At 40.1% G+C, this 22,848-nt stretch overlaps 2 protein-coding genes across 3 annotated transcripts; one reads left to right on the forward strand and one right to left on the reverse strand.

The window, feature by feature from the left end:
- Nucleotides 1-408: 408 nt before the first annotated feature.
- On the reverse strand, nt 409-4,745 carry LOC135548286 (BRCA1-A complex subunit Abraxas 1). Its single transcript, XM_064977732.1, has 9 exons — nt 4,336-4,745; nt 4,088-4,175; nt 3,968-4,004; nt 3,762-3,828; nt 3,382-3,578; nt 2,329-2,448; nt 2,137-2,221; nt 1,919-2,027; nt 409-1,833 (listed from the first exon to the last, which is right to left on the reverse strand). Exons 1-9 carry the CDS (start codon nt 4,519-4,521, stop codon nt 1,412-1,414), a joined length of 1,311 nt encoding a protein of 436 aa, XP_064833804.1. The 5' UTR covers nt 4,522-4,745; the 3' UTR covers nt 409-1,411.
- A 1,252-nt stretch (nt 4,746-5,997) lies between these two features.
- On the forward strand, nt 5,998-14,651 carry LOC135548285 (glycerol-3-phosphate acyltransferase 3-like). Of its 2 annotated transcripts, none has more exons than XM_064977730.1 (13): nt 5,998-6,113; nt 6,421-6,619; nt 7,009-7,081; nt 8,839-9,133; nt 9,324-9,398; nt 9,591-9,680; nt 9,787-9,880; nt 9,999-10,114; nt 10,355-10,410; nt 10,752-10,837; nt 11,215-11,343; nt 11,530-11,609; nt 13,013-14,651. In XM_064977730.1, the coding sequence occupies exons 2-13, from the start codon at nt 6,452-6,454 to the stop codon at nt 13,143-13,145; spliced, it is 1,395 nt and encodes a 464-aa protein (XP_064833802.1). In that variant the 5' UTR covers nt 5,998-6,113; nt 6,421-6,451; the 3' UTR covers nt 13,146-14,651. The 2 variants fall into 2 exon arrangements, with proteins under 2 accessions (XP_064833802.1, XP_064833803.1); XM_064977731.1 differs by having other exon boundaries at nt 6,005-6,105.
- The last annotated feature ends 8,197 nt before the right edge of the window (nt 14,652-22,848 follow it).

The raw sequence follows: 22,848 nt of genomic DNA on the forward strand, positions 1-22,848 counted from the left end.
ATGTAGTCCAGAATAACGATGAAAGTCTGCATATGTAACGTTACTATAAGCTAGCTATCCATCTAGGAAGAGTACACAAAGAAAAACTATATGGATGGAATAATTGGGTTTCGGATGACATTTGAAAATGCAAATATAATTTGATTATGTACTCTTAGTGCTCAAGGTGTGACATTCCACATGACGAACATTAAAGTTTTAAACAGGATTTGAAGCTGTCTCATTTGTTTACGTATATGGCAACGACATTGTTGGATGTATTCACATAACTTTCTGTACATTTTTATCTCCCCAACCATTATGGATGGAGAATCGATATGAACAACCACAGAAGGGCTGCATTCTGTGACATCACAGTGGACTTCAAGAATGTTCAGGTCTGTCAGACTACAGTACATAATACCATACTGATGAGCAGAGATGCAATTGAGCAATGTTTAATTACAAAATGCATATAATCCAAACTTCTTTCCAATAGCTGCTGTCCCTGTATATAAACCCCAACACAGGAAGAATTTACAGTAGGCACGTAACATGTGAGAATTTGGTCAGATAAAGCTAAAACATGTTCATATCACATCACCAGAGGCTGTCATGCCATTTTAACAAGGTGTTATTCCTTTCCAGGACTGTGGTAAGAAACAGAGGGAGATTTCCAAAGCCATGAAGAAAGCTATGGGTAAGTCATCAAATCACTCACTTAATTATTGACTGGTCTTGGGACAGAATATTATATGATCCAATACTCTTGGGTCAGCAGCATTAAGCCTTGAGGTTGCTCTGTGATAGTTTCTCTTTGCAAATGCACCATCACTACTTACCAGAGGGTACTGATGACATTGTGCGCGACAGACCTATAGCTCAAAATGACCATGTTTTGATCGTTTAGGCCTTTCTATAATAAATACTCCGAATATTTTCCTCCGTAAGATTCATGTCTGGACCCACATTATGAAAGATACAAACACCGTCGACAACCAGCACTTGGAGTAACTGTGTCAGCCTGTACTAGTGTAGCATATATACTGTAATAATTGTATTAAAATAATTCTTAATGTGGAATATTGCTTGTTAATCTAGTCTGAGCTGCTATGCTTGGGTTGAGCCATGAGACCAATAATCATAACTCACTACACGTAAAAATAATTGTATGTAATTATGTACAAGTTCAATAACCGCTTGAATATAAAAAATTGTTGATAAACTAAAGTTATTATAATCAATAACTTGGACAGTCACTTTAAAACATGTTGCCCCTAAAAATAAGCTAATTGAAGGCATCCCTGCAAACATATCAAGTTTTCAGTTATTGATGGAGGACTGTTACAGGGGAATGTCACAGAATGTCCTATAATCCATACACAGTGACATGTAATGCAAAGTGACCATTCTTGAGCGGTCCTTTTGGTCCTCAGAAGACGGGGGAATTGGACACATCTAAATCATTTCCGTTCTGATTGGCTGGAATCAAATCATCCTCGGTCTCGGACCCACTGACTGACAAAGAGTCCTCAGTCTCCTCCAGCATGCCTTTCTTCCTCTTGGGCACCTCAGATGATTCACGAAGGGGACGTTTTCTCCAGGATGTACCTCCGCCTCTCCCAAGCCTCCCCTTCCTGGCTTTAGGGAGTGTATGACTCAGGATCAAAGGCAGTGCTGTAGCGATGTCTATGCCATGGTCAGTGCTGCAGCAGAACTCAGGCAATGGAAACCCCTGGAAGTTTAGAGCCTGCGTTTGGAGTAGAGATGCCCCAGGAAATAGTGTTTTGATGACCTCACAGAGCAGCACATTCTCCTGGGGCTGTGCCGGGGTGGAGGCTCCATCTGCTGAGACTGGAAACACAAACGTAAATAAAATGTTTAATACACACAAGAGAATAAATCAAGACTGATTCATCAATAGAAACAAAGGTTATACTTTCTCCCAGCTCTTGTTTCCTATCATTGACCATCCTTCTTAGATCAGAAACGTCTGCAAGCAGCTTCTCGACCAATCGTTCACTCTCCTCCACTTTCTTACATGCCATCTGTGAAAAGAAATAAACAAATCCCAGGTGACACCATGTTTACCAAAGGTTGTACTGTACAGTCTTTTGTACATGTTTTTACATTTCTCTTGCCATCAATTCAACTTACCGTCAGTTCACCCTGCAAGGAGTTGTTCATGTCATTAATCTCATCCACCTCATGCAGAGATCCATCGGAGGAGAAGAATTTAGATCTACACAGGGCAAAAAGTGTAAGACTAGTCATACAGGTACCAGACAAACACACATATTACATTTTTCAAAGTCAACAGTGCCCAGTGCTGAGGCCCAGTAGTAGTACCTGTGTTTCCTAACAGCATTGTTGTAGTTGACTGATGAACAAGATGCAGAGAGTCTCCAGTAGTCCTGCTCTTCCAACAAACCCAGGTTGCTGACCAGGACAGGTACACTGCAATACTGACTAATAATAATAATTTAAAAAAAAAGGTATTTCTTGAAAGGTGCTTTAAATCCAAGGACTGTACAGCAAGAGTAAAAAACAAAACAAGGATAAAACTACAGTATACAGGACATTAGGAATACCTGATGATTCCATTTTATTTAACTAGGCAAGTAATTTAAGAACAAATTCTTATTTACAAGGAAGGACAAAGCCTCCCCTAACCCGGACAATGCTGGGCCAAATGTGCGCAGCCCTATGTAACTCCCGATCACAGCCGGTTGTGACACAGCCTGGGAATGAACCAGGGTCTGTAGTGATGCCTCTAGCACTGCCTTAGACCGCTGTGCCACCCGGGAGGCCAGGTGAAGGCCATGATCCCTTATTGATGCCACTTGTTAAATCCACTTCTATCAGTGTCGAGGGGGAGGAGGGGACGCGTTAAAGATAGATTTGGTTTAGCCTTGATACAATTGAGAAATGGATTGTGTATGTGTGCCATTCAGAGGGTGAATGGGCAAGACAAAAGATTGGAAGTGCCTTTGAACAGGGTATGGTAGTTGGTGCCAGTCACACCAGTTTGAGTGTCAAGAACTGCAACACTGCTGGGTTTTCCACATAACAGTTTCCTGTGTGTATTAAGAATATTCCACCACCTAAAGGACATCCAGCCAACTATGTGAAGCATTGGAATCAACATGGGCCAGCATCCCTGTGGAACGCTTGACACCTTGTAGAGTCCATGCCCCGACAAATTGAGGTTGTTCCGAGAGCAAAGTGGGTGCAACTCAATATTAGGAAGGTGTTCCAAATGTTTTGTACTCGGTGTAGAATATATAAATATACACGCACACACATTTTTAACCGCTTAAGCTAGAGCTGACAGACTACTCACAGTGCAACACAGTTTGTTTCAAAACAGTGTGAAGGCCATCAAAATGTGAATGTACTGACCTGCCATGTGATCTGAAGACTGCATACTCCAGTTTGTGAGTGGAGCCTGATGTTGTGATCTCACTGGGTGTCAGTAGCAGAAAGACCAGCTCGTGGTTGGAGAGTGCTCTCTTCAGGTTCTCGTGGACTACTTGCTCTCTGAAGGTAATTTGTTGATCTGTGTTTCTCCGCTGTTTATACCAACCAATCACATTCTCCTGGATAGAAAATTGAAATAGAAGAAAGAGGGTGAATAAAAGTGTGCTTTGTTGGCTATCAAACAAGATAGGAAAGAAATGCAAACAACTTGCCTAATGGCACAGGTTCCTTTACTCCCTGGACTTAGTTGCAATACCACCATCTGTGACATCAATATTACCACACTATCTTCTTCCACTTACCTCCTTATAGTTGGATAAAATGTGCCTTATTTCATCCTGGTTCACCTCCCCTATTCTATTATAGAAGCTAAGGGAGGTGGAGAGAAAAATAGATTTGTTTAAGTGACATGCTTCCAGAAAGAATATATGATAGTAAGTGATACTGTTGAAATAGTTACACACAGCTGAATCACACTTTTAAGAAACCTCTAGTCTCTGCAGTTTACCTATTGAGCTTGCGACATGATATGTGTTTCTGAATGTCTGGAATAGAAAGCAGGGTGAGACAACAGTCAGTACACACCAAGATTATGTTATAAAATGTAAGTACACAGCTGATGACTCACTTATTGTATGCTCAAACTGTATGTTGTCGATTTGAGAGTCAGTGATGTTGCTTCGCTCTTCGCTCTTCTCCCCGAGAATGAGACCTTCCTGCAAAATGTTATGAGGTAACGTTACATACATGTTTACGGTCAGTTTAATAAAATAACTAGTATTTGAATGAGTAAGCTATTTGGTCAGACCTATCTGTTGTGGTGTTAGCCAACTGGCTAACGTAGCTAGTTAGCTAGCGATCTCGCCAACTACTTACCACATCAGAATCACTGTTCAAGTGCTGAAACATCAATGAACCAAGAACAAACCCGGAGACGCGTATATAAGAGTTTGAGTCCTCCATGCTTCTTTTTGTCAGAAAGACAACATCAAAAGTGTTACCACACAAACATAAGGAGTAACCCAGACACGTCACGTCACAGGGGCTATAAAGCTGAAGCATCCGTTTAGAACGTTTTCTCACCGCCAAATATGGTAGTGAGAGGAAGTTCAGTCGCGGGTAGTGGGAGAGGATGTGACTAGGTGAAACTGTACTGACATTCTGCTAATTTTATCATCGATGAAACATCTGATCTCCAATACATTGTTCTGTTCCCAAAACTACAATCTGTTACGAACACAGTGCACTAAGATGAATACACTTGACGTTTTGCCAAAGTTTTAAAAAATGGCGTCGTTTTGTCGAATTGCGTTAATGCACACGCCCATTTCATTTGCGAAGACGCTCCCTAAACATAAATATGCAAATATATGCCAATAGGATCTCCGCTCGCTCGTGCTTGGCTTTGCCCACCTCCTTGCTTGTTCTGCCCACTAATGCTTCATTTCCTCCCACTGTAAACGTCACAGATAAACTATATCGGGTTAGTTATAAATATATTTGGTGTTACGATTGCGTAAAAACAGCGCTACCTGCAATTGCAGACGCATCGCTTTTTCTGTGTAGCTGAATATGCACGAAAGCTGAACTTTTTTCGAGCAACTCGCCAGTGGGGGGAGTGGTTTTATTATTTCCACTAGATACCACAGCCATAAAGTCAAATGGCTATATAGTAAAAACTCATATAAACAAAAAATAGCTTTTGGTCTTAATTTATGGTTAGGGTTAGGTCTAAGGTTAGCTGTTTGGTTAATGTTAGAGTTCGGTTTAAAATCGCTTTTTAGGGAGATACAGTGGTGTACATTACTTAAGTAAAAGCACTTGAAAGTACTACCTAAGTCGTTTTTTTTGTGTATCGGTACTTAAGTTTACTATTTATATTTTTGACAACTTTTACTTTACTACATTGCTAAATACAAGTATGCACTTTTTACTCCATACATTTTCCATGACACCCAAAAGTACATTTTGAATGCTTAGCAGGACAGGACAACTGTCTAATTCACACACGAATCAACAACCCTGGTCAACCCTACTGCCTCTGATCTGGCGGACTCACTAACACAAATGCTTAGTTTGTAAATTATGTTTTGGAGAGTGCCCCTGGCTATCCGTAAATAAATTTAAGAAACAAGAAAAGTATGCCATCTGGTTTGCTTTATATTAGGAACTTGAAATGTATTTATACTTTTCCCTAAGTATATTTTAGCAATGACATTTACTTTTAATACTTAAGTATTGTAACGACCCTGGGTTTATAAGCGCCGAAATCGACCCTGCCGCATCTGCTCCCTGCTGTTTCATTACAGTATATTTAAAACCAAATACTTTTAGACTTTTACTCGAGTATTATTTTACTGGGTGACTTTCACTGTTACTTGAGTTATTTTCTATTACGATATTTTTACTTTTACTCAATTATGAAAATGGGGTACTTTTTTCAACACTGAGAAGATGCATTGTATTGTAGAAATAGGCGCGGTTTCTGACTTTGTGAATTCGGTAACTAGTGACGTCCTGGTTTTATTTTTACAGCAGATCTTGCGCACTGTCCTGTGGCTGACTACACTGCTGGGTTGCAACCTGCAACCACTACCGCTACAGCGAGGTACAGAAGAATGGAAAACTCGTTAAGACAACGAAGAGGTCTTCAGGTTACTATTTCTCTTTAATACATTTGGAAACATTTCATGTTCTGCAGTCAACCTCGGATATGGTATGCCCAATAATGTAAGCTATTTCTAGTGCTTCTCTTCTCGGCTTGGCTGCACATTAGTTAGCTAGGCTATTTCGGTGTTCATATCCCGTTTCAGATCCTGTTTACCTAGCTAACTTTACATAGCTAACTACCTAGCTCGGCCCAAGTCAAACATATGAATTCAGCCTCCTCTATTATAAAAAACAAAATGTAATGCTTATTTGGAATGAATAGCTAATAAACGTTATGTCTCTCTTCTGTAGATAACTTGAACCCTATGTGCCATACCAGTGGATGACAGATCTCTGTGAGGGAGGGATGGGTGACCTGTGGAGTATAACGACTTTGTTGCTGCAGGTGTGGTTCTCGGTGATGATTGGGCTCATCATGATACCTGCTATGTTTGGCCTCTCCCTGGGGGTCACTTCGGTCTATATTCAGATTCTGGTCAAGATATTGGAGGTAACTGCTGGAAGTTCTGGAAGAGCTCAAATTCTGAAATTTCGGGAATAGCTCACTATTTCTTATTTTATTCTGAAACATTTTATTGAAGCATAACCTCATATAGCATCTAATAAAGAACTATGTTATTCTTTTTGTGAACAGATGATTTATGAAAATATAAATATTTTTTGTATAAATGCATTAATCGGATGTTAATTGATTTAGATTCACTACTATATGTAGGATATTGTGCTCTGTATACTGTATTCATGTTTCCCCCTGACCCCTTAGAACAGACTGACATAGTTAATGTTCAATGCGGGGAACGCGGGGCAGTTGGGCAAGATGCAGTATGTAGAAAGCATTGTGTGTGAGGTCAGCTGAAAATAACTCTGTTCTATGGGCAGTGGGCCACCCTGCGGATCCAGAGAGGACACAGGGATCGACCCACTCTGCCAGTGCCTGCTCCGCTACCCAATGGTGAGTGACATTACACTCACTACCCATCGATGAATGAGTTCATGCTGAGGTCCGGAGGGACCCTGTCTGTGTAACGTATTGTGGATGACTATCAAACTGTAGTCTAATCTTTATTTTCTTCATTAACTTTTGTACTAAGCAATTATTTTCTATGGTTCCTGTGCTGAATGATACCATTTGAATCAACACTCTTTAGTTTGTATTTGCCCCTAACTGAAATGTGAATAGCCCTGTGATAATTATTAGGCTAATTACACAGTAATAAGGTAATTATACATCCAGTAAGTTGAGTTGAGTTCTGATGGTCTATAGGAGATATTTGAATTCAGCAGAACTGCATTTCAAACATCCCATTGGCATGTGGAGTTCTTGGTTCTGTTCTTAGAGCATATTGTTCTGTAGTATGAGGAGTTGAATTCAGCTCTATCTGGAAGGAGTAGAGTAGACCCTGTACATGTGACTGTGTGTCAGTGTGGTGACTTATGATTGGTCAGCTTATGATTGGTCAGCTCAGCTGATGTGGGGTTGCGGAGTGGTCATCACGAGCTTCTATACCCACAATATCATAAATAAAGTCTGCCCATTTCTATAATTTATCTTCTTAAAAGTATATATTTAAAAGTAACCTTAACTCTAACCATAACCACACCGCTAACCTTACGCCTAACCCTAAGATTAAATTAAGACCGAAAAGCACATTTTTATAGCCAAGTTTTACTTTGTGGCTATGGAATCTGACTTTGGGGAACCGGAAGCTAGTGGAAACCGTGCGGAGTGGAGCAGCTGTGTCCCACTCTGATGATGCAATAGAGGATTGCATAACTTCAGGCAGAAAACTGACTCTCTATGTGTAGCTTAACTCTCAACCCATGCTGTGAAATACTGTATGCCCCCTTCATCTTCTCTTCCTGGATACTGTACAACGTTTGAAAGACGTCACGTCACCATCTTCAGTGGAGCTATGTTGAGTTAAATTTGATACCTATTAGACATGTATATCATATTCTATTTTGAACTGCTTTGAAGATTCCAGAAGATTGGATTTATACTGGGGACTTTTTGTGGTGTCTCTAAGTTGTCTATCTGTAATCCTACCCTATGTTGTTGAATTAACACTCAATCATGTTTTGATCACAGAAACATTGGCATTCTAAATCAGGGTTGACAGGAAACTTAAAAAAGGAAATTATTTCTTTGTATGGAAGGACAAAAAGGTCACGTCAACGCAACGTTATTATGCAATAAGATTTAGAAAACCATTCAGCAGCAGAGATGACAAAACCCACCATACTTTTGTCTAAATCTCTTCTGTGAACATAATACTAAAGCATATATAACTGTATAATCATGACACAAGCTAATTGTTAACTAGTAAGTTATTAGACAAGTATTCATGTTTTACTGGAACTGGGTAAAATACAGTACATCAATGCTGAGTACAGAGAAAAGGAATGTAAGCTCAGTGCTCTCACTGGTAATTGGTACTGATAGGCTATGCCACAACAGTCTTCCCATCGCATTCCTCATCGGCATTTCCTTCTCTGGGATCTCTTTATACCAATAGAGGAAGAGCACAGATACAGGTAGATACAGTGCCTCAATTAGTAGGTGTATATTTTACTCTATACATACAATCCTTCTTATACATCCCCACTCTACAGGCTTTTCCATCATATTTAATGTCCTACATCTGAAAATCTCTGACTATGCTACCCACTCAGTGATTTATCTGTGCTGTTCCTCTCTTCTCTTCCCAGGACTCATCCAGAGGGAGGGTGGCTCTATGGAACAGGAGATGGGGGAGCTGCGTCGGTATCGTACCCAGTCCATATCGAGGGGAGAGTTTGCGCTGAGCGACTCATTCTACTTCTACAGAAAGGGCCTGGAGAGCATCGTGGATGACCAGATCACTCAGCGCTTCTCCTCTGAGGAGCTGGTCTCCTGGAACCTCCTGACTCGCACCAACCACAACTTTCACTACATCAGCCTGCGCCTCACCGTCATCTGGGGCCTGGGCGTGATCATACGTTACTGTGTCCTTTTCCCTCTCAGGTGGGTCTGACCACACCTCCCCTTAACTCTATCCATCTCAGACCAATCAACAGCCCATTTGTTCAGTTGAGTTTCTGTCAACTGATGTGGATTTATTGGATAGAGTGCAATTATTACTACTAATATTATTATTATTAAACACGATTTGAATGTTATTTATTTTTTACATTTGTTTTGTTTGTACTTTCAGGATAACCCTGGCAATCATAGGGATTAGCTGGCTGGTGATCGGGACAACTTTGGTGGGGTTTCTACCTAACAGGAGGTAACGATGTACACAACAAAGGTTTTAAAGAATGTTTTACAACTTTCATAAAATGTGGTGATAGGAACATTGATAGGAACATTCAATGTTCCTATCTCTTATAACAGCTAGCTAGCTAGCTCGAGAGTTGATATACGGCTTGAGAGAATAGAATTTCCCTAGCTGTTACTGTACTTTGCTCTTGTGTTCTAGAGTGAAGAACTGGCTCAGTGAGTTGGTCCATCTGATGTGCTATAGGATCTGTGCCAGAGGCCTCTCTGCCACCATCCAATACCACAACAAGTTAGTATACAGCCCAACCTACCTAAAATAAACATTTAGGAAGTAATATTAGTATCAATGTTTTCAATGTCATGATGTCATTGAAATAAATACTTATTTTTTACAGAAATAATAAACCACAAAAAGGAGGAATATGCGTAGCAAACCACACCTCACCTATTGACATTGTCATTTTGGCCAATGATGGATGCTACGCTATGGTGGGTAACATGAACATGGCTGTGTCAACATATCACTGATTTTTGATATTGTATACATCACTTTTGGTTCTCAGCAGACTAGAGTTGTCATGCTCACTGTGTCCGGGTTTATTCCCAGGTGGGTCAAAGTCACAGTGGGCTGATGGGGGTCATCCAGAGATCAATGGTGAGGTCCTGCCCCCATGTGTGGTTTGAGAGGTCGGAGATGAGAGACCGGCATGCTGTTACTAGTAGGTGAGACAGCAAGTACATGGGAAAAGATGTCAGGAGATGCATTTAGTATGTCTTTTTCATCTATACATTTACTCAGTTGTCTTCTGTGAAGTGAATAAATTGCTTGCCAATGTCAATTTATTGCTTGTATAACGATATACATTACCATTACTGCCACTCAATCTCCTCATACATTGTATTGTTTTCATCGTGATTAGTTTTGTCCTGGTTATTGATCTCCCTCCCTCCATCCTCTTCTAGATTGAGGGCTCATGTTGCAGCGAAGCGCAATCTACCCATTTTGATTTTCCCAGAGGGTAAGTCTTTATACTTCATTGTAGTCTTTATACTTTATTCTACTCCTTATACTATGATTTTATTGTAGTCCTTATACTATGATTTTATTGTAGTCTTTATACTAGGACTTTATTGTAGTCTTTATATTAGGTGTATCGTCCACCTTTATCTGCTGTCTGGAATGTGTAGTTGGGGTCAATTCCATTTAATTTCAGTCAATCCATAAAGTCAACTCGTATACAATTTTTCTGATAAAATGTCAGTCTACTTCCTGAATTGACTTGAATTGAAATGCAATTGACTCCAATGCTCCTGGAAGTTTGTGGTTGTGTTGGTCTTGTGACCTTTTTATCTCCTGCAGGAACCTGCATCAACAACACATCAGTCATGATGTTCAAAAAGGGAAGCTTTGAGATTGGAGGGACAATATACCCAGTTGCAATCAAGGTACTCTCTACAGTCTTCAGTAAATTGTCCATTGTCTGAAATGCCTCTCTTGTGTTCTAACCCTGGCTCTGTCATCAATCAGCAGTTACTGTATGAGGTTTAACATTGTTACATATTGACCTTCACTTGTTATGTGTTGACCTTGTCGGCTATTTTTTATTTCATTTCCATGTAAAAGTCTTTTGATCAGTGGAGGCTGAGGGGAGAACAGCTCATAATATTGTACTGAACGGAGCAAATGGAATGGCATCAAACACCTGGAAGCCATTCCAGTAATTCCGCTCCAGTCATTACCACGAGCCCGTTCTCCCCAATTAAGGTGCCATCAATCTCCTGTGCTTTTGATTAAAATACGCTTGGATCTCCTTCCCTGTTAGTATGACCCACGCTTTGGAGATGCCTTCTGGAACAGTGCCAAGTATAACATGGTGAGCTACCTACTGAGAATGATGACCAGCTGGGCCATCGTGGTCAATGTGTGGTACCTGCCCCCAATGACCAGACAGGTAGGTCGTCACAGTCTATATACGGTATTACTGCTACTCCCTCCCATGACCAACTGGTCAGACCTTATGTTGTGTTTTATTCCCAAACCTTTATAGAGTGCACACTCCTCTTACCCCCAGGACCATAGACTCCTCTGTATATATATATTTTTTAATGATATCCTTCTTCATTACCGCTTTGAATAGGAAGGGGAAGATGCTACCAAGTTTGCCAACCGAGTGAAGTCTGCTATTGCACATCAGGGAGGGCTGTTGGACATGGCATGGTAAGGAAACCCTCAGCAAACTTTATTTTTCACTGCTTTATTCTCACTAAAGATCCTTTAAAACATGTCATTCTGTCATAATAGAGTTCTGTGATCAAAAGAAAATGTGCTGGGAACCATACTGCTCTATAATAATGTGTTTCTAGTTAGAAGCTGGAGACTCTTACCTCCCTCACTAGCTTTAAGCACCAGCTGTCAGAGCAGCTCACAGATCACTGCACCTGTACATAGTTCATCTGTAAATAGCCCATCCAATCTACCTCATCCCCATACTATATTTATTTATTTATCTTGCTCCTTTGCACCCCAGTATCTCAACTTGCACATTCATCCCCTACATATCCTACCAATCCAGTGTTTAATTGCTATATTGTAATTACTTTGCCACCATGGCCTATTTATTGCCTTACCTCTTATCCTACCTCATTTGCACACGCTGTATATAGACTTTCCTACTGTATTATTGATTGCATGTGTGTTTATTCCATGTGTAACTCTGTGTTGTTGTATGTGTCAAGCTGCTTTGCTTTATCTTGGCCAGGTCGCAGTTGTAAATGAGAACTTGTTCTCAACTGGCCTACCTGGTTAAATAAAGGGGAAATACAAAATAAATGAACAAGTAGGCCGCAGCTAAAGTCTGAATTGCAGTACACAGCACATAGAAGTAAACATATCTCAAGGTGCTTAAAAAGCTAAACAAACATCAATAAGAAAAATTGAATGACATGAGTATAGGTCTGGACTACAAAGTTCTGAGTAGGCTACTTCAATGTTCTGAGTAACTTACTTCAAGTTCTGGGTAAGCTACTTCAATGTTCTGAGTCGCGTACTTCAGGTTCTGGGTAGGCTACTTCAAACCTCCAACAGATGGAGTGACAGTCAATAGCACAAGGCTTGAACAGAGGGAGGTGCAGGTGGTCAACAGGGAGAGCTGAGCAGCCAAATCAGGTCGTCCGGGGGCAGGTACCTGAAGCTGGGTGTCTTGCCTTCCGCGTCTTCTCCGTGCTGTAGGACACTGCCGTTGGTTTTTTATCTTCCCATGCACTCACTCAGGATACAGTATACTCAACTTTGAAGGAATGCTCTTGAGCAATGAATTCCTCACTGCCAACTCAGCACTGCATTGTAGTCTTGGATCAAGGAGACCGTAGAAACATTCCAATGTAGGCCGACCGAATTCAAGTCAAAATAGCAGATTTTGAAAAGCTGTTTTGCTGTTCATTCTCAGGCAGGAAACAAGTAAGATGTAATCCAGACTAAATCTATACTCGTTTTGCTAATCAAAAACAAAAATTGAAAAAACATACATTTATGAAATATTTACTAAATATACAGGAGCTCTCTGCCAAGGCTGCCAAAATGGCACCATGGCATCTGTAGAACGTCTGACTCTCTCTCTACAGGGATGGGAGCTTGAAAAGAGACAAGGTGAAAGAAGAATTTAAAGAGCATCAACAGAAGATGTACAGCAGTATGGTTGTGGGAAAGAAAGCTAGAAACTCACAAGAGCCTCACACAGAGAGCACCAAGAGCTAATGACATTGGAATTAACACTGGACAATCTCTGACAGTGGGCGATAACTTCAAAGTGTTTTACATACTGCAATGCATACGGACTGAAGTAATTCCAAATCAATGGCCTTTGTTATTGAATACAAGGATTCATTATAATTGTGTGGTATCAGACTCTGATACGCAACATATAGTTTATCCGTTTTTAATGCATGAAATGCCTTTTTTTTAAAGAATTGTTTTATAGAAACTTAAACATATCAAACTTAACTGCAAGTAGTACTAATCTGTATGATATATTAAATTATCTCTGATAATGTTACAGTAATACTACGTTTTCAGATTGCACTAAACTTAACATTATTCAAGAATGTGTTTACGTTGACACAGAATTTGTACTGGTATTAGTATTCATTTGTGCAATTTTCTTTCTTATGTTACGTTATGCTCCTTACAATGCAACTCCTTACCCTAAATAGCCCCCTACAATATACACTGAGTGTACAAAACATTAAGGACATCTACTCTTTCCATGACATAGACTGACCAGGTGAATCCAGGTGAAAGCTATGATCCTTTATTGATGTCACTTGTTAAATCCACTTCAATCTGTGTAGATGAAGTGGAGAAGACAGGTTACATAAGCATTTTTAATTCTTGAGACATGATTTGTGTATGTGTGCCATTCAAAGGGTGAATGGGCAAGACAAAATATTGAAGTGCCTTTGAACAGGGTATGGTAGTAGGTGCCAGGCGCACCGGTTTGTGTCAAGAACTGTGACGCTGCTGGGTTTTTCAACAGTTTCCCGTGTGTATTAAGAATGGTCCACCACCAAAAGGATATCCAGCCAGCTTGACACATCTGTGGGTAGCATTGGAGTCAACATGGGCCAGCATCCCTGTGGAACGCTTTTGACATCCTGTAGAGTCCATGCCCCTACAAATTGAGGCTGCTCTAAGGGCAAAAGGGTTGGGTGGGGGACACAACTCAATATTAGGAAGGTACTCATAATGTTTGTTCACTCAGTGTATACTGTTCACCCATGGTCATGTTTGAAGGTGCTTTGATCAAAGTCCAAAACAAAGACTGGGGGTTTATTGTTAATTATTTACATAATTTAAATGTTATGAAATCTACATTTTGGCCTGGTCCAGAATCAACCACTTGCCCTGCTCTAACCCGTAGCCACTTATGCAGATCTGAGAGGGTAGATGTATAGGTATAAAGAATATGGAAATGCCTATTTGACATTTACATGTTAGTCATTTAGCAGATGTTCTTATCCAGAGCGACTTACAGGAGCAGTTAAGGTTAAGTGCCTTGCTCAAGGGCACATCGACAGATTTTTCACATATTCGGCTCGGTTACTGGCCAAACGCTTTTAATGGCTGGGCTACCTGCTGCCTGTAGAGGCTAATTAGAAGTTGTCTCTGGACCTATACTGAACAAAAATATAAACACAACATGTAAAGTGTTTATACAACGTTTCATGAGCTGAAATAAAATATTCCAGAAATGTTCCATACACACATGAAGCTTATTTCTCTCAAATTTTGTGCACATATTTGTTTACATTCCTGTTAGTGAGCATTTCTGCTGACAGTTGTGGCATATCAAGAAGCTGATTAAACAGCATTATCATTATACAGGTGCACCTTGTGCTGGGGACAATAAAAGCCCACTCTAAAATGTGCTGTTTTGTCAACCAACACAATGCCACAGATGTATCAAGTTTTGAAGGAGCATGCAATTGGCACACCGACTGCAGGAATGTCCACCAGAGCTGTTGCCAGATAATGTAATGTTCATTTCTCTAACATAAGCCGTCTCTAACGTAATTTTTAGAGAATTTGGCAGTACATCCAACCGGCATCAACCACAGAGCACATATATGGAGTCTTGTGGGTAAGCGGTTTGCTGATGTCACGTTGTGAACAGAGTGCCCCTTGGTGGCTGTGGGGTTATGGTATGGGTAGGCATAAGCTACAGACAATGAACACAATTGCATTTTATCAATGACAATTTGAATGCACAGTGATACCGTGACAAGATCCTAAGGCCCATTGCTGTGCCATTCATCTGCCACCATCACCTCATGTTTCAGCGTTGTAATGCACAGCCCCATGTCGCAAGGATCTGTACACAATTCCTAGAAGCTGAAACCTTCCCAGGTCTTTCATTGCCTGCATACTCACCAGACATGTCACCCATTGAGCATGTTTGTGATATTCTGGATTGACGCTTACGACAGCGTGTTCCAGTTCCTGCCAATATCCAGCAACTTCGCACCGCCATTGAAGAGGAATGGGACAACATTCTCATTTTCTCTTCCACACCCCTACTTTTTTTTAAAGATAACTGTGACCAACAGATGCACATCTATATTTTCCAGTCATATGAAATCCATAGATTAGTGCCTAATGAATTTATTTAAATTGACTGATTTCATTATATGAATTGTAACTCAGTGAAATTGTTGCATGTTACATTTGTAATTTTGTTCAGTAGTTTTCAAATTTTGCTTGTACTGTCGTAAATGAAACACTAGGAGTCAGTGTTTGCAAACAAATAACAATCATGTCACCAACTTACTCGGTCAACGATCAGAAGGATCCACTCACACAAAAAGATCTCACTACCTTGACTAAATATCAACACCTCATTTACAATCCAAAAGTTTCAATATAAGAAAGAAAGATATGCTATTAAGTTGAATAGTATGGGGTGTGGGGATAATGTTAGACGGTGGCTGATTAAAACTGTAGTTTACCATAAAGCTTTGGTTTTACTCATACAAAACACAAACAAACTATATTTGATTTAATTTATTTAAATGTATTTAAATGTATACAAATGTGATATAATGATGACCTAAATATTTACTAAATAAGCTGAGGTCTTGGTGTGTAAAAGTAATACATTCCTGTTCTGTTACTTTGTGAAAGGATGATGAGAATGATGGTTGACCGTGTGATAATATTACTTATTTTACTAATAGCCTGATACATATAACAATATGACACCTATCATCTAACCAGGTTCACTCTTTTGGGACAAGGTTTCTTGTCTGTGAGAACCTGTATGTGCCCTGAGAGTGACACGGTGGGTTAGGGAGGTGGGAAGAGAGAGAGTGAGGGGGTTAGATGATCCCAAATAAAAAAGGCTGTACAGATAAACGTGGGTAAGACATGTTTACTGTGCCGGTGCTTTAATAAAGAAAGCAGATACTGTGAAATAGCATGGAGTTATTCTTCCACACACAGCGAGCTGGAGCCAGCTTAAATTTCACAACCTCTCCTCTGTCGCAGACCCACACCGAGACCATCTCCCAGCACGGCTCAAGCACCCGGCTATAATAACAATCCCACAACTTAAATTGCTTGAACAGAAATGTTTGTTCTCTTCTAACAGGATTGTGAATTATTAATCGGATCTAAAGCCGATTTTATAACCTTATTGTTGAGGTGGGACTCTTGGCAAGTGATGCTGCACCACACCATTTACTGTGATGAATGTGTGTGCACATCTTTATAGCCAATTTAATGTGATTCGTATAGATTTCGAAGGGACATCATATAGAAAGCATGGGAGTGACCCATGCAGGACCTATATGACTGCAGACTCCATACAACTGCCCAGTATGTCTTAATATGTTGATTAGATTTTCTCCATTTCATTTTTACTTTGAAGTGATCTATACAAATGTAATGCAGGTACACTCAGTAAATATGAATACATTGTCAAATTGAATCATTTCCTCCAGAGAATATAGTTCATGGAGGACATCATTTTAAATCGAAGTTTGTCTGGAACTGAGCATCTTAACCATTCAGGAGGTTAAATGACTCTAGCTCTGTCTAAGACCTGACATTAGTTACAGCATAATGTCTTTAAAAACATTGTTCTGCCATCCCTTCTGTGCTTCGAGTGGAACTCCTACGCTAATGTAGGGCTATGTTATGTTGAAGAACAATGTGACTCACAGAGAGAAATCAATATAGAGGCATTTGTATTTGTATTTATTATGGATCTCCATTAGTTCCTGCCAAGGCAGCAACCTACTCTTACTGGGTTCTGGCAAAATGAAGGCAGTTATACTGTACAATTTCAAAAACATTACAATACATTTGTTACAGAATTCATAACACACCGAGAGTAATATCTGGAAAGTCTATTCATTCTAGACCCATGATGCACCTCAATGAAATAGTCTTCTTCTTGTTTTTATCTCTGCCCACAGCCCACCCTAATGTTATTGCATTAAATTCATCACAAACTCCCCCTTAGTGCATTTTGGCTTTAGTCAAAAGACAACCGTTGGGTACATGGATGGGCAGAGTATTCTGATGAGCTGGAGTGTGTGTCCTTCCTCCAGCAGTCATCCGTCGCTTAAATCCCACTTCTTCAGACTGTGTTTCTGACTGAGAGAGAGATCAGGAATTATTCATCAAGACAATTTATTGTTTGCTTATTGTGTGATTTGACTTCATTCTTCATAAGAAAGAATAAGTCAATTACAATATATTCAATACCTGCTTTATTCCATCACATACTTAATCAGACTGATAGTTATCAAATATGATATGTTTTGGGGAAAAGTCATTGTTTTTATTATTTTTGTTGCACGGCACCAGTGAAAACCTGACTATATATAAAAAAAAAATAGATTCCTGCTACAATTGGAATGAAGGATGTCTGTCTGTCTGGCTGATAAATAATACAATGTGACAATCTGTCAGTGTTGTGGACAGTGTGTCTGCTGTTCCTCGGCATGGTCCGGACTGGACCCTAGCTCCAGTCACAGGGTGAGTGTGATGCTGTGACATGTCACATTATAGCCAGGACCAAATCAGGCTGAACACAGGTCAAAGCAAGCCTGTCACATACAGACAGACAGTATTTCCAGGGTTTTTGGTTCTTAACAAACAGCACAAAACATAAAGTGTGAAAAAAAACATCAACAAAGTTGTGCAAAGTTTCAAGGATTTCCATCTCCAGTTGTTTTTAGTGTGTGAATGTGTGTGTTCATTCCCTCTATACAGTGACTTGGTGGCCAGGAGGGGGAATATATGATTTGCCTACACTAATGAAACAGGCTATAATTGGTCCACATTGATCTATTTGATTGAGCTGCAATGGAGTCTGAAGTTGTTCAAGTGGAAAGCTGATTGATTTGTGGTTAAATTCAAAATCATTTAGTTTGGAAATAATTATGTTCTTATCTAGTTATCTTCAGATGCTGAAAGGAATCTTTTTGACTAGATTGTATGGTTGACTTGAAGGAATGTTCTCTCCTTTTCCCTCCACTATTTGCAAATCTATTGGTGAAAATGGCATAAAGGAATATTATTTTCCATAAGATAACTTGTACAGTATAGTAATTTAGCAGATGCTCTTATTGCGAGTGCATACATTTTCATACTTTTTTCATACTGGTCCCCCGTGGGTATCGAGCCCACATCCCTGGCATTGCACAGGACCACAATGTAGCCATATTATATGAGGGAAAGGTGTTGCCTTATGACAATATTATAACCATGAATATAACATTTTAATACATCTAACAGTGAAGCAAAGTTTTGTTGTGCCCAGTAATTTTCATCACAATCCTTAAACACAGTTTAGAGAGTCCACAGATTTTTTTCCCCCCTCATTTTGACAAAAAATAAATAAATGCATTGTGTTGGGGGGGGGACAGAAAATGGTGAGGTACATGACAAATGTCCTTTGGTGAGGTACATGAAGGTGTGTAATTGCAGACTACACTTTGCCCTCAGCCCTGTGCCTCAAAAGGTATTTCTTCTGTTATTGACAGAGTTGGAGCTGAGCTGGCAGTGGCTCCCTGCGTCCACCCCCCTCCCTCTGATTGCTTTTGTTTCCAGGTCACCTCCTATCTATTGCAGCAACTTTTCCAATTTCTTAGGACTTGTTATAGGAGGATAAAAGACATGGCCAGTGGTTGCTGAAGGCAGACTGAGACCGCTCTCTGGAAATGTACATAAACCTATAACGAAACAATACCAAAAAGAACAGATTCAACACTCCTCACTTTCATGCTCACTGAGCAATGGAGATGATCTAATCTAAGAATTGGATTCAATGAAACTCACTGTGGTGCAAGTTTATCAAATAAATAATGTAATAAAAAATGTTGTCCATTAATATACAATTATCTTTAGCCTTGATGATTAATTGCATTAAACTTTTGAAAGTGTGTTTTGTACAAATCAAGGGAGGGGGGGAAATGATGGATGAGGAGTAAGGGTATGATGAATGAAGAAAGCAACAGAACTAAATTGAAAGTGTACTCATCCATTCTCTCTTTCACAACTAATGATAAATTGAGCATGTCACATTGAACAATACATGTTCAGGTTTAAACATCGTCTCCTCCATAGAGCAGTAATGTGGACTGACGGCAAGGCAAGCAGGTAGCTCACTCTGACGGAACTCTTCACACTTCTCAGATGACTTTTCCATTGCAGGCAGGGTGTAGAGTAAGAGAAACGCTACTTTGCTTTGATTTGCAGGGAATAATTGAGTGCCTTTGATGAACGACATATCCTTTGTGTACCTACAAGAGTCATGGCCTGTGGGAGACCAGTTTTCAGAAGTAGATTTAGACCTGATTCAGGATCTGATCCTAAACTACATTTAATTAATCAACATGAACAATACGTATTCATATACAGGTAACTGCCAAAATGACAGAAACACTTGAGTAAATGAGGGAAACAAAGTATATTGAAAGCAGATGCTTCCACACAGGTGTGGTTCCTGAGTTAATTACATCACATCATGCTTATCATTTATAAAACTGCTGGGCAGAATTAGTTTGTCTACCATGGCTAGAATGACAATGCCCCCATCCACAGGGCATGAATGGTCACTGAATGGTTTGATGAGCATGAAAACGATGTCAACCATATGCCATGGCGGTCTCAGTCATCAGATCTCAAACCAATTGAGCACATGGGAGATTCTGGAGCAGCAAGTGAGACAGCGTTTTCCAACACCGTCAACAAAACACCAACTTATGGAATGGTGTCACATTCCCCCAATAGAGTTACAGACACCTGTAGAATCTATGCCAAGGTCCATTGAAGTGTTCTGGCTTGTAGTGGCCCAACACCCTATTAAAGACATGCTCTGGAACTTTGGCGACTCCTCAGTATTTTTTAAACATCACGCTTTGGCCTGGATGTGTCAATGTGTAGTTCATACATGCACAATCTATGAGCAGAATTACTGTCTTACCTCAATTAGAGACGAAGTCCCTAGTTTGAAAGTAATTGTTTTTCTGGAAGCTGTGCTGCGCCATTTTCCGCAAATTTTCTCCAATGCGAGCCAGCCCCCTTGGAATTTGAGTTCAACCAATGAGCTTCATCCCCTTGCAATTTGAGTGACAGCTAGCAAGATGCAAATCATGCACACACATCAGAGTGAGAGAGAGAGGGCAATGATGTGGTGCACATCTCCTCACATATGTGAAGTTTACGGGGACCACTTTTGGCTCGTGAGCTCTTTCAGAACTACTGGCTAAAAAGTATGCAACGGTACTGTAGAATCTCTTTAAGACACTTTATGTTGGTGTTTACTTTATTAAGGTAGTTACCTGTATATCTAATGTAAACAAGAAGCATATACTGTGTACTTATTCACTTGATTTATGCAATTCCCGTTTCCTGTGGAGATTTTGTATTTGTGCGTGTAACCTTCTCTTGCACAGCCTTTTCACAGAAGTCTCAACCTTTCACGTTGTCTTCCCAGAAAAGTTTCAACAAGTCAAAAGAACTGGGTGCTGCCATATTGTTTGCTTTGTTAAAAAACTAACTAATTGACACACAGCCAAAGTTACAGATGATCAAATTCCTATTAAGATTGCATCTGGCTTGGCTCCAGGCGACAGCCTATATTGTAAATAATATTGCCATCTGTGAGATGGCGACAGCTGGGAAATTAAGAAGACACGACGAGGATGGAATTAATAGGGAGAAAATAAGGATGGTTTCTTGGGATCTCTATAAACATGCAGTAATGCAACTTAAATTACACTACTCTTAGTTATTAATTTTCAAATAAACACAATTTAATAACCATTGCTAACCATACACATTGCTGCATAGTATGGATATCTCTGTTACAGATAACAAATTAACAAAAGCTATGTCAAGGCTTAGTCCCCAGAAATGAAAATGTTCATCCTTCCATCCCAGCAATTGTGTGAATAACATTTCCCCCTGCTTTAAACAATTATTATAGTCACAGTAAATAAATATTTTATTGAGCATATGCAGTAGTAAAAACAGGAATGGACTGACATACCGGACCATTTTTGTCTTTGAGGACCATATTTTCTGTGACGCTTCCATTGTTTGCACGATAATTAACATTTTTTTTGGGGGGGGGGAACAATAAGACAGGCCCATTGGGCAAAAAATGGACCAGCCCATCCAGTGGCATAAAGCAGTTTCGTGGGGCCCCGCACAAGGATCGAGCAAGCAGCCAGCTCGTGCTCGGGTGTGTACTATGCCAGTGAGCCCATCTGCCATTTATGGCCAGTCCGCCCCTGAGTAAAAGTCCAGACTAACATTTCCCATCATTCCTACAGAATGTGACCTAACATACTGTATGTAGCCTTTCCTGATCATAAGGAATCTCTCATAATAGGTCTCTTAGGCATTTGGGGGATTCAGCTCCATTTTTTCTCCAGCAGCGCCATAATCCACAACTCCACTGCTGTAATTTCATTCTCTAAAGCAGCTCTGCAAATATCAGTTAATCGGAGCACTTTGCAACTTCTAAGCGAAATGTATACTTTTTAATTTATCTGCCTGGGATGGCCCGAGGCCCCAGGACAATGTTGATGGATGATATTTTAATGCTGATGAATGTTATTTGTACTGAACATGGGAAACTATAAATGTTACTTCATTGGCAATGATCGTGCCCTATGCATAAAAGTGTGGCGGGTGTGCGTTGCTCATGAATAATTGCCTTTAGCAGCAGATGTTACTTTGCAGAAACCAATTCCTCGGATAAGATTTGCAAAGATTAATTGTCTACAGCTGTTTCATGGCCCGGTGCAATCTTAATACATTTATGATAAGTTTAAAAGCTCACTAGAGGCAATGGAGGCTCCCATGTGAGACTGCAGAGAGAAAGGGCTGCTTTATTCCTGCATCTGGATTCATATCCTCTGTCATATTCATCATTAGCCTTTATGCAAGCCGACCCAAGGCGCTGTGGATCATTATTGTGCAAGGTGCAACAGTGTCCTCCCCCTTCCCCCTCTTTTTTATTTCTTTATCCTTCCTCTCTTTCTCACTCATCATCCCATCATATTTCTTTTTTTTTGTGAGCGAATTATTCAAATTTGTGCAAATGAGTTGTTTCCATTTTTCTCCTCTCCGAGTGGAAATTGAAAGTGACCTGGAGTGACCCACATCTATTACTGGTTCTAAATTGCAGGGGATGTGCCGTCCGTATCACTCTAATGGCACAGGGCCGCGCCAGAGATTCGTTAACGACTGAGATATGACCCTGCCCATGAATAGCACTTGCAGTAGTTAGGAACAATCAGAGTTTTATGGCCCATACTCCAGGCTTTATAAAGCACTGTTTGAATATTCCACAGAGAACCCCGGCAATCATGTTCACTATGCCAATCGTGTGTCAGGGGTCGCACTCAACAGGACAGTCATTTAAAGAGGAGAGTTTTAAAGA

This window comes from Oncorhynchus masou, chromosome 11 (assembly GCF_036934945.1).
Source record: "Oncorhynchus masou masou isolate Uvic2021 chromosome 11, UVic_Omas_1.1, whole genome shotgun sequence".
Classification (NCBI taxonomy): Eukaryota; Metazoa; Chordata; class Actinopteri; order Salmoniformes; family Salmonidae; genus Oncorhynchus; species Oncorhynchus masou.